Source organism: Bos taurus, chromosome 29 (assembly GCF_002263795.3).
Source record: "Bos taurus isolate L1 Dominette 01449 registration number 42190680 breed Hereford chromosome 29, ARS-UCD2.0, whole genome shotgun sequence".
Taxonomy (NCBI): Eukaryota; Metazoa; Chordata; class Mammalia; order Artiodactyla; family Bovidae; genus Bos; species Bos taurus.
This window is the reverse complement of record NC_037356.1, coordinates 661872-675997: the sequence shown is the minus strand read 5'-3', so window position 1 is coordinate 675997 and position 14126 is coordinate 661872. Positions and strand designations below refer to the sequence as shown.

The 14126-nt window shown below is 48.5% G+C and overlaps 1 protein-coding gene across 5 annotated transcripts in view; it reads left to right on the top strand.

Annotated features, from left to right (window-relative positions):
- Nucleotides 1–4991: 4991 nt before the first annotated feature.
- Nucleotides 4992–14126, top strand: part of PANX1 (pannexin 1) — a 59438-nt gene continuing 50303 nt past the window's right edge. For 4 of the 5 annotated variants that reach the window (XR_816331.3, XR_816330.3, XR_816329.3 and 1 more), the window contains exon 1: nt 4992–5598. Coding sequence is in view for 2 of the 5 variants with exons in the window: in XM_024987174.2 (XP_024842942.1) it covers nt 5418–5598 (181 nt within the window). In the remaining 3 variants the exon portion in view is untranslated. The remainder of the gene's footprint in view (nt 5599–14126) is intronic. The other variant, NM_001245925.1, reaches the window with a different exon arrangement.

Below are 14126 nucleotides of genomic sequence, written 5' to 3'. Positions count from 1 at the left end.
TACCCAGATTGGCCCTAAATGTAACCACAGTGTTCTTATGGGGCTTCCCAGGTGGCACAGTGGTAAATAATCTGCCTGCTGATGCAAGAGACATGGGTTTGATCCTTGGGATCAGGAAGATCCCCTGAAAGAGAAAATGTGGCAACTCACTCCAGTATTCTTGGCTGGGAAATTCCATGGACAGAGGAGCCTGATGGGCTACAGTCCATGGTGGGAAGAGTTGGACACAAAAGAGTGACTGAGTATGCATGCAAGCACGGTGTTTGTATAAAAAAAGATGAGGGAGCTATGGGACACATGAAGGAAGGTGCTATGCTGCTGGCTTTGGAGATGCAGGAATGCTTTCTCAAGTTTGGAAAAGGCAAAGGACCGGATTCTCCCCTCGAGCCTCTGGAGGCCTGCTGGCACCTTGACTTTATTGCAGTGAAACTGAGTTTGAACTTCAGATTTCCAGAACTGTTGAAAAATAAATGTGGGACTGTTGAAAAATAAATAACCCTGGTGGTCCGGTGGTTAAGAATCTGCCTTCCAATGCAGGGGACTCAGGTTTGATCCCTGACTGGGGAACTACGATCCTACATGCTGAGGGGTAACTAAGCCTGAAACATGCAACTAGAGAAGCCTGCTGCGCTGCTGTGAGGACCCAGAGCAGACAAAGAGATGAAAGATAAACGTGTGCCACCAAGTCAGCGGTAGTGTGTTATACCCCCTCCATAGGTTATTTCACTCATCTTCCCGGATCTGAAAATCATCTTTATGCTAATAAATTCAAAATGTATTTCTTCCTAGGCTGCAGACTCCAAACCCTGCTTGAGCAGATCATGGAGGCAGTCCCTGTCGCTTCTGTCCCTCTAAGCACAGTCCACACAGCTGCAACAGTGCTCCTCCAAATCCGATCAGATCACTTAACCTGGTAAATTTCCTTTACTGTCTTTTGGTTTCACTTTTAACAATATCCAAACTCCTTACCTTCATCTATAAAACTCAGACTGATTTGGCTGCCCCTGATGGCCACATCCCCAGCTTTACCTCTGACTCCTCTCTGTTTCAGCTTTCCTGTGCCCTGCTAGTTCCTTCTTGCCTCAGGACCTTTGCACACACTGCTTTCTGTGCCTGGAGTGCTCTTTCTTTCCAGCACCCTCATCCTCTTTCCTAGTTCAGATGTAAGCTTCCCAGACTGCCCTCTCTAAAGTGGACCTCTCCCAAGTTATTTCTAATTTCCATTATTTTCTTTAGTTGCCCTAATCCTGGGACATATCCATCTTACCTGTTAGTTTGACTTTTGTCTGTCTCCTTGAAATCTAGGCTCCATGGAAACAAGGACCTCAGACTTTTTGCTCACTGCTGCACCCCAGCACGGACCACAGTGCAGATACACAATAGTTGCTCAGCAAATATTACTTACAGAAATAAATGAATATATAAACAGAACAGACCATGTAGTGGGCTTAACTCTCTTGACTTTGACTATTTTGGTCACAGAAGATTTCATATCCAAATGTCAAGGGTCTCTAACAAACAAAACAATGGTTTTGGGACCATAGCTATGAGGCCCACAGCTGCTTTGGCTTCCTTCTAACAAATGACACTGGAGTAAGGAGAGGGGGAAGGGAGGCTTTAGAGGAGGTGAAGTCGCTCAGTCATGTCTGACTCTTTGCAACCCCAAGGACTATAGTCTACCAGGCTCTTCCATCCATGGGATTTTCCAGGTAAGAGTACTGGAGTAGGTTGCCATTTCCTTCTCCAGAGGAGGATGTGTTATTTAATCCCTAAATGCACCTTATAGCAATAAAGGGGGAGACAAACACTAAATCAATGGACAGTTAAACACATACTTGTTGAACTGTAAATGAAACAGAAGATATTAAGAAGAGGTAGCAAGAATACACAGAAGAGCTGTACAAAAAAGATCTTCACGACCCAGATAATCACGATGGTGTGATCATTCACCTAGAGCCAGACATCCTGGAATGTGAAGTTAAGTGGGCCTTAGAAAGCATCACTACGAACAAAGCTAGTGGAGGTGATGGAATTCCAGTTGAGCTATTTCAAATCCTGAAAGATGATGCTGTGAAAGTGTTGCACTCAATATGCCAGCGAATTTGGAAAACTCAGCAGTGACCACAGGACTGGAAAAGGTCAGTTTTCATTCCAATCCTAAAGAAAGGCAATGCCAAAGAATGCTCAAACTACTGCACAACTGCACTCATCTCACATGCTAGTAAAGTAATGCTCAAAATTCTCCAAGCCAGGCTTCAGCAAAACGTGAACCGTGAACTTCCAGATGTTCAAGCTGGTTTTAGAAAAGGCAGAGGAACCAGAGATCAAATTGCCAACATCCACTGGATCATCGAAAAAGCAAGAGAGTTCCAGAAAAACATCTATTTCTGCTTTATTGACTATGCCAAAGCCTTTGACTGTGTGGATCACAATAAACTGTGGAAAATTCTGAAAGAGATGGGAATACAAGACCACCTGACCTGCCTCTTGAGAAACCTCTATGCAGGTCAGGAAGCAACAGTTAGAACTGGACATGGAACAACAGACTGGTTCCAAATAGGAAAAGGAGTACATCAAGGCTGTATATTGTCACCCTGTTTATTTAACTTATACGCAGAGTACATCATGAGAAACATTGGCCTGGATGAAGCACAAGCTGGAATCAAGATTGCCGGGAAAAATATCAATAACCTCAGATATGCAGATGACACCACCCTTATGGCAGAAAGTGAAAAGGAACTGAAAAGCCTGATGAAAGTGAAAGAGGAGAGTGAAAAAGTTGGCTGAAAGCTCAGAATTCAGAAAACTAAGATCATGGCATTTGGTCCCATCACTTCATGGGAAATAGAAGGGGAAACAGTGGAAACAGTGTCAGACTTTATTTTTTGGGCTCCAAAATCACTGCAGATGGTGATTGCAGCCATGAAATTAAAAGACACTTACTCCTTGGAAGGAAAGTTATGACCAACCTAGATAGTATATTGAAAAGCAGAGACATTACTTTCCCAACAAGAGTCCGTCTAGTTCCAGTGGTCATGTATGGATGTGAGAGTTGGACTGTGAAGAAAACTGAGCACCAAAGAATTGATGGTTTTGAACTGTGGTGTTGGAGAAGACTCTTGAGAGTCCCTTGGACTGCAAGGAGATCCAACCAGTCCATCCTAAAGGAGATCAGTCCTGGGTGTTCATTGGAAGGACTGATGCTGAAGCTCCAATACTTTGGCCACCTCATGCGAAGAGATGATTCATTGGAAAAGACTCTGATGCTGGGAGGGATTGGGGGCAGGAGGAGAAGGGGACGATAGAGGATGAGATGGCCGGATGGCATCACCGACTTGATGGACATGAGTCTGAGTAAACTCCGGGAGTTGGTGATGGACAGGGAGGCCTGGCGTGCTGCAATTCACGGGGTCGCAGAGTCAGACATGACTGAGCGACTGAACTGAACTGAACTGAATTGTGATTTTCATAAAGAAGGAAAAATTGAGGGGAACAGTAATAGATAGCATGTACACAGCACTCGTCAGTCGCCAGGCAATGTCCTAGGCACCTTATGTATATTAACTCTTTCGATGTTTACCTCAATCCTAAGCAGTATAATCACCTTACAGATGAAAACACTGAGGTACAGAGGAGGCATGTAACTTTGCCAAGGCCTGCAGCTGGTATCACAAGAATATTTAACAAAAGTTAACAAAAATTAATCCTGTTTAGTGTTCGCAAGGAAGACTCTCCAGGGTAAGTGACATCCAGCAGAACAGTCCAGGCAAAGAGGCTACTGTGGATGTGTTTTGGGGCAGGTGAAGGTCTGGAGGAGGCTAAGTTGAAGAACTGAAGGGAAAGTAGTGAAACCGGTAAGGCAGGCAGTGGCCATACTAAACAATTTGAATTTTATCCTAAAAACAAGGTACACTTTAAGAAGGGTAGTGATAGGATAAGACTGGAGCTTTTACAAGCTCCCTTTGGCAGCTGCTTGGGAGAAGGGCTTGGGGGCCTGCAGGGCCTACCTGTACGTGGTTAGGAGAGAGGATGGCAGCACAGGTGGAGGAAAATGATTAGATGTTCAATGTTCAGGAGCGAGAAGCCAGAGAATCTGGAAATTGCCTAAGGGATCTGGGAGAGACGGCACTGTTACACAGGGCAGTCCAGGTGTCTGGTTTGGGCGCATGGTCGGATGGCACTGCTTTGAGAAAGATGGGGAAGACTGGAGTTCAGGCCAAGAGGAGATGCGGGTTGTGTTCCTGGCCATTGTGTGGTCCTGGTCCCATGAGTCCCCTAAGCGGAGGGTCGTACAGGCCATGGGACGAGGACTCCGAGGGCAGGGCGGGGTGGAGATGTACACAGGGCAGGTGAGCGCACACAGAAGAGGCTTGCCTGCACGGACCTGCCCGTGTACAAAGAGCAGAGACGGCAGCCCCGGCCCAAGGAGCCCTCCTCTTCAAAGGTCCTGCCAGCTCCAAGTGTTGCTGATCACAGCATCTTTTGACTGTCTCTCAGCATCCCAGACCGAGGCTCTCGCGGGCAAAGCGAGAGACGAAGCACAGACCCCTGAGACCGAGTCAGGCGCAGGCTCACCCCTCCGAGCCCGCACATCCCTGGCCCACAGTGTACCTGCAAGAGTTAAGCGCCCCCTCTCCCACGTTTGCTCGGTCTAACCCGCTCGATCGCCTTTTATGGCGCCCGTTGCTCTCTGAGGCCTTTGCACCACCTTCTGACCCGATCCCGCCATGTAGAAATGCTGGGGGTGAGGCGTAAGGGTCCGTCCGGTCTGCAGGGTGGCAGGTCACTTTCGGAAGGGACTTCAAACTTCCCGGCGCCCGGAAGAGGAGGGGATGAGGGTGGGAGGGGCGCGAGGACTAGCCGAGGTGCCTCTCGCCCGGACGCCCCCTTCAGGGGTGGATCCCAGGGTTGCGGGCGCTGCGGCGCTCACCTCGCCCTCCGGCTCCCGGAAACGCCGCGCTCCTTCGGCGCTCGCGCTCCTCCGAGGTTCCGGGAGAGCGCGCGGGGCGGGCGAGAGCGCGCGGGGCGGCGGCAGCCGCAGCCGGGGCCTCGCGGCGGGGCTCGTGCTTTGTTTGGCCGCGGACTCGCCCTCGGGCGCGCGGCGGCGGCGCGGAGCCCGGGGACCTGCCGGGGTGGCTGCGCCCGGGCCTGCGGTGGAGGAGCGGGCGCAACCCGGGCTCCCGTGCCCGCGGAGCAGCCCAGGGACACGCCAGGCCAGGCGCCGGGAGAAAATGGCTGCGGCGCATCACGGTACAAAGACCGGCGGAATGTGGGAGCCACCGGGGACCCAGCAAAGGGAAAGCGAAACCCGCGGGCTGGGCTGGTGACGGTCGAAGGCGCCGCACCGCCCTCCCGACGCCGGCAGTCCGCAGGCCTGCCTCGCAAACCGGCCCGGCCCAGCCCGGCGCGCCGCAGCTATGGCCATTGCGCACCTTGCCACCGAGTATGTCTTCTCGGACTTCCTGCTGAAGGAGCCCTCGGAGGCCAAGTTTAAGGGGCTGCGGCTGGAGCTGGCCGTGGACAAGATGGTCACGTGCATCGCTGTGGGGCTGCCTCTCCTGCTCGTCTCGCTGGCTTTCGCGCAAGAAATCTCCATTGGTGAGGTCCGGGGCTGGCGGGATCGGGGCGGGCTGGGCCGGCGTCATCAGAGGTGCCCTAGTCTCTGGCTGGAAGTGATTTACCGCGCGCCCCGGGCGGTGCTCGGCCGTTGTCATGGGCATATGCACGTTGGGAAGGAAGGTAGCCAGATTTGATGGTCTGAAGCAGTCTTTGTCCACGTGCTTCCCGCCCCCACCCCCAAACGTGGACTCTGCTCGTATCCCACTCCCCAGTTCGCCAGTTGCCTGCTGCCCACTGATGGCTTACTGGCAATGTGCCCAGTCAGTGCCTACTGCTGACTGTGGCTTAGTGTTCAAGCCTCACTCCTAAGACCGGCGCCGTTGTCACTAGATTTGCCTGGAACAACTGTCTCCTCTCCCCTCCACCCCCACATTCCTGCAGTCACCTAGAATTTGTATCAGAGAAGCTCCTTAGTGTCTAAATGGAGCATATGAGGAAAAGTACCCCAATCAAAGTGCTTTCTCCCTTGTCTTACATTAAATTAACGTGTACTGAGACTTAGCAGCTGCAGGGTTGTGAATGATGGGAAATAACTGCTCTTGGCCAGTATTAGAAGGATATCCAGATCCTCTACCTGGATGGTCTTTTTTTGAATGTGAGATAAATGAATCGCCTCCGTGTAAATTCTCATGTGTTATAGCAACAGTTGTGTGAGATTCTGAAAGTCTGGTGGCCTGGGTAGGATCACGTGGCCACGAAGCGGCTGGTCTTCCTTACCAGCTGTTCTGATTTTGGCGGGGGCGGGGTGGGGGGGTTGGGTTGCCAGGGGAGAGTGTTTGAGTTAACAGGAAGGCAGTGTGTGAGGCTATACACAGCTCTGTGGAGCGGAGGTGGCCAGTGGGCTGAAGGATGGGGAAAGCTTGTGTGAGAAGCTGGGCTGGCCTGGGTGAGAAGCCCCTGCCCGTGGGTGGGATGTGGATAAGCAGAATTGACACTTATGCCAAGATTTTGAGATGGTGGAGAAGGCCCACTTCCTGGAAGGACAGACACTGCGAGCGAGTATCCTCACTGAGGCAGAAGGATTGGTCAGGGTTTCTGGCATATGAAAGTGAATATGGGCCTGAGTCAGTGAGAACAGAACAGAAGACTTGGTTTAAAAAGTGAAAAGTTATGATTTGAGTAGAGGCTGGACTAGCTGAAAACAGCACTTAATAAGTAATAGGCTGAGGGTACTGTGTAAGGTGTGGAGAAGGCAATGGCACCCCATTCCAGTACTCTTGCCTGGAAAATCCCAAGGACAGAGGAGCCTGGTGGGCTGCTGTCCATGGGGTCGCTAAGAGTCAGACACGACTGAACAACTTCACTTTCACTTTTCACTTTCATGCATTGGAGAAGGAAATGGCAACCCACTCCAGTGTTCTTGCCTGGAGAATCCCAAGGATGGAGGAGCCTGGTGGGCTGCTGTCTATGGGGTTTCACAGAATCGGACACGACTGAAGCGACTTAGCAGCAGCAGCAGCAGCAGCAGCAGCAGCAGCAGCAGTGTGTAAGGTCTGTGAAGGGGAGGAGGTTAGAGTTAGGAAGGATGCCATAAAGATTCAGAATCAGTTGAGGTCTTGTGTGAGTGTGGGCCCCACGACTAGAAGGGAAAGGATGGGAGGTTTCCAGGAGCAGGGAGACACGCTTTTGGGCATATAGCTTTGCAGAGGCCCCTAAGGGCTGAACTGATCAGATACCGGAAAGGCTGCAGGCCTAGTGATTGGGGAGTGATATTGACGAAAGTAGTGAAGTTGAGGGAATAGTTGGTTAGAAAAAGGTTACAGTGAGCTTGATTTTGTGATCTGCACCACAGAATTGTTCAACTTGGCAGGAAGTCATCAAATTCATTTTGAAAAGTAGTCTTCAGTTTTCCTTGTCATTGGACAGGTATTGGTAGTCAAAGCTTTCCCTCTGCCTTCCTGTGAGTTGAGGCTTCCAGGAGAAAGGAAAACCACAAAGTAGCATGGATCCTGGAGATGATCTGCCCCTTCATTGAATGTTTCCTGAGGACCCAGTGCTGGGCGCTGAGGACCCAGGAGTTGGGGAGACATGGGCTCTGCCATGGGGGAGCAGCCATCTAGTGCCAGGAGCTGGATACCCTCTGTGATCAAACCTTACCTCTAGCCCACGTATTCCAGGGACTCTTAAGAGTGCTGTCAGCCCTTTCTAACTGATGGGCTGTCTGAAAGGCATTTACTTTGGGTAGGTTTACCCAGTGGGAGGCTGAGCTTTTGCTGGTTTTTTGTTGGAGGGTGTTGAAGGAGTTTGAGGTGTGGTCCTCTCCCTGCCCTGTAGGAGTTTACCATCCAGCTGGGCACAGGAACAGACTTGCTGGAGGTAACGTGGTTCAGCAGTGTGTGATTCAATGACAAGGCAGTGTTAAGCTCTGAGCACCAGGTGGCAGGAGCTTGGGTGAAGCTGTCAGCAGACTCCTGTATACTGAGAGCTTCAGGACATTTGACAGGAGGAAGGCAGGACCAGGGATGATGTTAGACAAAGCCAGAAGACAGACTTCAGAGGGGAGAGAAGAGGTACAGGAAAGAGTGCGTGGAACTGATCTGGTGGGGTCCTGCATGCTCTGGGAGGTGGGAGCAGAAGGGGCTCTGCCTAGCCGTCCGTCCAGCCTTTGTGGGTCATCACAGAGGTGATGTGGTGTGGAAGGGCAGAGCAGGGCGGTGCCCATGGGCACGGTGGAGGGCACATTGGCGGCCTTGGCAGCAACCTGGAGCTGTCGCTGCTTATTGGTCCTGACTGCCCTGTGACGGCCGGAATTACAAGCACAGCCATTCTGGAGGGAGTTGCTAGGAGAATCATTTAATTTCTGAGTTGTGGCTGGAGAGTTTTAAAGACTTCTGCAAAGTGAGCTGCTGATGTTGGATTGATGTAAGAATTAAAATAGGCCCCTGGTCTGGTTAAGCCTGATACTTTGCTCAGCTCTTCTAAAGCATTGCATGCCTGGCTTCCCAAGAGGGTAAGCTGGGTAGGGGGACAAAAAAACCCCAATTCCACACTGTCTGATGCACAGCAGAGGACAGTTTAAATTTGACTGTGACTCTTGGCTGGTAAGACTGTGCAATGGGAGCCAGAGAAGAGGCACTCAGCACTGACCACGTTTTTTCAGCTCTCACTTTTTCTCTCTGCTTGCCTTGCATCATGTCTTGTATACAACAAGTGCTCAATTAAGATGCGGTGAAAGAAATGCAGGAGCATGTGAGAGAGCTCTCCTGGGTCTGCCCTTGGAGAATGGCTGGGCTGAGGCGGGGAGGGGCATCCAGGGAGGGAGGCCAGGCCTCCGTGTCCAGGTCAGAAGCCCATGTCAGGATTGAGGTTGCAGCAGCCAGGTCCCAACCTGGAATTCACCAGCTCGAGGTGAGGGGTCCCTGGTACGGGGAGACTTGCTTGTTGCTGGGTCCCCGTGTCATTTAATAACACAAGGGCTGCTCTGGTGAGGTCAGTCCTGGTTCCCTCCCTGAGGTCCCGCTCTGATGACAGTACTGCAGGATATGGTCAGAGTGGAGGCACCAGTTGCCCCACCTGATTTACAAGCATAGGGTGTGTTGCAAACGCCTCAAATTCCCTTTTACAGCACTTTTGGGGCAAGGGAGAATCTGTTTGAAATGTCGAAGGCTCTGTGGAAGGCGGTTGAGTGTTGTTCTGTATGGCTCAGGCTGTTGAGTGTCATTCTGTGTGGCTTGGAGAACACACGACTGTCACCATATGGCAGGTGCAGGGGGTCAGAGTTCTGTGCCACAAAAGGACCTTCATTTCTAACACACCTTTGCAGATGCCTCTAGAGGTACAGCATCTGTCACCCTGATTATCTCCCTATCTCTATATATTTCTGTATCTAGAGAGAGTTTAGGAAATAGCAGAGTGACAGCTCTGTGTAGAATACAAGCATAATTGGGCCACATGGCCTTCACGCTCTGAAATTCTAGTATTTATCTCAAGCATTGAAGAAACTGATTCCCTAAGCATGTTATTTTTCAACAGACCAAACCCTGAATGAGATTTGTGGTCTTGGGGTCTTTTTCTGGATCTGCAGTGCCATTGGCCTAGGGCTGTACGTGACCCGAGGCCGAGGTATCCTCCCTTGGGATCTGCTTTGACTCTGGAGCCCCCGTCTGGCGCCTTGGGAGATGCTGGGAGGGTGGAGTCCCTGTGTCCCTCCAGTATGCTGGCTGCCTGGTCCCAGTCTGGCCGGACCAGATGAGCAGCAGGGCAACCGCTAGACCCCAGGGAAGGGCATCTGGTCCGCCCAGGGAGCCTGCTCCTCCGCTGCCCTACCGGTGGGCTGCTGTGGTTCTGGATGGAGGGACGTGGTCTCTCAGGGTTAGCCTTCTCTGCTGCTGTCATTCCCGGGCCGGTGCTGGGCCGGCCCCAGGGGGCCGGGGGACAGGGAGCTGCAGCCTCTTGCAGAGCTGTTAGTGCCCTGCTCCCCTCGTGTTTCCTCCAGCTGAGTCCGCAGCTCTGTCATCTGCTCTTCTGTGGCTGTGCGTAGGCACACCTTTGGGAATGTGTTCAGGCTGCCTTCAGCGTACAGTGGGTGGCACAGCTGATTGTTCTTTTCAGGCGTGTCTCTAAGAATGGGCTAATATAGGGTCTCAGGGCAAAGGTCCCAAAACAGCACATCCTCAACTCACAGTTTAAGCCAAAACACCAGGGGTGCATCCTGGTCCCCTTCCAGAAGGATGCCTGCTGTCCAGAGAGGGTACATACATACTGATACATGTTTTTCTTTGTTAAATTTTTTTTTTTTTTGGTATTTTTATTGTTCAGATAGTACCTACATACCTTCTCAGGGTGAAGGATTTATAAGCCTTCCTCGTGTGTTAGGATTTATAAGCCTTCCACTGTGTGTGTCCACAGTGACCACCGTGGACACTGTACAGCTGAAAAGTCCCCTTTCTTTGCATTAATACAAAGTTTAGACACTTTTTTAAACCAAACTGAGTCACGTCATGGTGGTTTGCACTTTCCCACTGAGTATGATATGGAGAGCCTTCTGTGTTAGTACTGAAGTGTCACCTCACTGTTTTTTAACAGACAGGCAGACAGAGATGGGAGAAGGCAATGGCACCCCATTCCAGTACTTTTGCCTGGAAAATCCCATGGAAGGAGGAGCCTGGTGGGCTGGAGTCCATGGGGTCTCGAAGAGTCAGACACGACTGAACAACTTCACTTTCACTTTTCACTTTCATGCATTAGAGAAGGAAATGGCAGCCCACTCCAGTGTTCTTGCCTGGAGAATCCCAGGGATGGTGGAGCCTGGTGGGCTGCTGTCTATGCGGTTGCACAGAGTCGGACACGACTGAAGCGACTTAGCAGACAGAGATACTCCATAGGGTGAAGTGTTCTTGCCATAGTTTACCCAGTCATTTTCCTAGGGATGTGCGTGTAGGTTCTTCCTAATTTTCCATGATTACACACCAGGCTTATTGGTACATAATCTCTGTAACAGCTGCCCTCCTCCCATCATTGAAAGAAAAACAAAAGTTCCCAGAAAGATGGAGCCATTCTCTAGGATAGTTCTGCATTCCTGAGTTACTGTTTCAAGTAAAAGTCAATGCGCCTGTGTACCCTCTGGCTCCAGCTCCCTCTAAATGTGACTCAGAAGAGGGGAAGAGGAATTTTGATGTGTTCCTTGTTTTAAGAAAGAAATTGCCTCTTTCAGGAGTAAGGTTGCAAGTTTCCATGGACTTTTCTGATGTGTTCTCAAAGCACAGTGTTTCCTTCTAAGCACTTACCCCAAGTTCCAATTTGTTAATTATTTCCATAATTTGTGTTTAATGCTGTCTCCCCAGCAGACTATAAGTTTACTGGGGTCAGGGACCATTTATCCTCTGTGGGGTTGACTGCTCTATCCCTAGCGTCCAGCACAAAACTTGATACGTAGTAGGCATTCAGTGGAGCTTGTAAAGGAATGGAATCATTAAAGATGTCAGTAGGATTTTAGCATTTTGGGATCCTGAGTGTTATTCTATTGTCTGTAAGACAGGATTTTATGTATCTTGAAAGAGTTTGTCTTAAAAAAAAAATCACCATCAAAAATATTTGAAAACTCTGTATAATGTCATTGGAGAGAACTGGAGTAACAGTAATAGACCAAAGAATGTGAACTGATGGATAATAAGCAAACATTTAGTCATGATGAGATTGATTTTAAAAATTAACAGAATTTACCCCAATAGCATTTGTTCTGTTTCAATGCCCATTGTTCCCTGACTTTAAAGAACTCAATGACTTAGATCTATATTTAATTATTTTCAAATCCCTTTCTCTTTTCCAAAGAGAAATGAAAATTCGAAAAGAAGATGAAGTTGTGTGTGTGGGGGAAACTCTATTATTTCGAAACAGATGAAAGTCCTGTCCTTAGCAAAAGCTGAACATATGTCTTGAAATCTTTGCAGAGTCTAGACTTAGATTAGCAACATCCTTTTAGAAACCATTCGAACACCCACCCTTCCTCTGCAGGTTGCTTCCTTGGAGTGCTTTCTTCTCAAACCCCTACCTGGGGCAGTGAGTTTGGTCCAGAGCGGGGGTGCAGTTTGGGAGCACCATGCCCCAGCTGAGTGAGCTGAACGCAGCCGTGTCCCTTGGGGCTGCTGGGGGCAGCTGGGACATTGGTTTCCAGGAGAGAAAGCACTGAGGTGAGCCTGGCTCCATGTGGGGCACAGGGTATGTGTTAGCACAGGGGGGGATTCTTCCCACTTATTCATCCTCTCTAAAGCTTGCACTCCTTTTTCTCAAAGGCTGTTTACATATGTGTATATTTATCTGATTATAAAGATATAACTTCCTGTAGAAAACATGGGCAATGTAGAACAGAGCAGTAATTCCAGCACTGTTACAACACTGAGGTAACCACTGTCAAATCTTTGTGTGTTTCCCCGAACTCTTTATTGTATATACATAGCTGACAACTTGTATTCTGCTTTTGAAAAACCAAACTTCATTTCGGGTGATTTTACCTCATTCTTAAATCTGACAAACTTGCCTTTTGTTGGCTACCAAAGGAAACATCGAAAAGGTGTATGGAAATTGAACCCTGTTGCAATTTTTTGCTAATACAAATAGCAATGTGAGGAACACTCCTGAACATAAACCTCTAAACTAAAGGTCTCAGTATTTCAACAAATTGTGTATAAATCTAATTACAAAGTGTGGGAACATTTTCAGGATTCTAGACTTAAATGGCTGGTTGCTCTCTGGAAAGATCATTTGTTGTTGAATCTTCCAGCAGTTTAGGAGGGTCCCCTTGCTCTTGGTTTCCAGAGTGTATGATTTTATGTATCTCATTTACCCAGGTATCTTCTTACATCTAGAAATAAACCGGGAAGTTGACAAGCAACAGACAAAGTGACTGACTTGCCTGCACAGCTTGTTACATCTTTAGTAGATAAATTCCTCAAAATATACTGCTACAGAATTATAGGAAGGGGATCATTACTGGGAATTTGTCAAGTTATCTGACAAACTTCTACATTTCGGGGCTCATTAAATTTACTTTCACTTCATTGTTTTTTGCCTTTTGACTAATTTATTTATTTGGCTGCATCAAATCTTAGTTGCAGCATATCTTGCAGTGGGGGACTTAGTTGCCCCGTGGCATGCGGGATCTTAGTTTCCCAAACAGGGATTGAACCTGGGTCCCTTGCATTGCAAGGCTGATTCTTAACCACTGGACCACCAGGGAAGTCCCTCATTTCATATTTTGATGATTGCTATTACTACTATCTTTGTGATTGAGAGAAGCTGGGCGGTTAAGGATGGGATAAACAAAGTGGAAATGCTTTGAGAAAATTACAGCTTCCAAATAGGCTCAGAACATGGTGAATATTCAGTATGAAGGATGAAGAGGTTCTCCATGGACTCATGCTGATGAGATAGACTGGGAGCAGTGCGTCTGCCCTGAGATGCTCTTGAGTAGATACCCCACCATTCTGCTGCTGTGCTGGTGGAGGGGACTTTCCAGATAGTTTTAATTTGCTATGTGTCTGTATGTTTGTGTTAAAGTTCAGAGCAAGAGGAAATTAATACCCTGCCCCCCCCTTTTTTTTAAAAAAAAAAAAAGCATACCCCAATCTTGGTCTCTTTACTAGAGGTAACTACTATTACTGTTTAACGTGTATCCTTTTACACTGCTCAATGTTCCTATGGAAAAATCTGATATTATTTAGCATTTTATCAGAGTTAAATTTGTAACAAAATATTATGTCATGTATTAACATTTGCTCGTTTGTCTATAATGTGTCCCAGAGATATTTTGGTGTCTATGTGTAGGTCTGCCTCATTCTTTTTAGTTGCCTATAATTTTCCATTGTATGACTATACCTTAGTTCACTTAACCTTTCTGTTAAGGGACTTATAGGTTCATTCCACTTTTTTCTACTGCAAATAGTGGTTCAATGAGCATCCTTGGATGTGCTTCCTCATGCAAAATGTGTTTCTCTAGGGCAGTGGTTCTCAAACTTTTTGGTCTCAGGACAGTTTTATACTCTTACTAAATTTTATTGAGGATTTCCAAA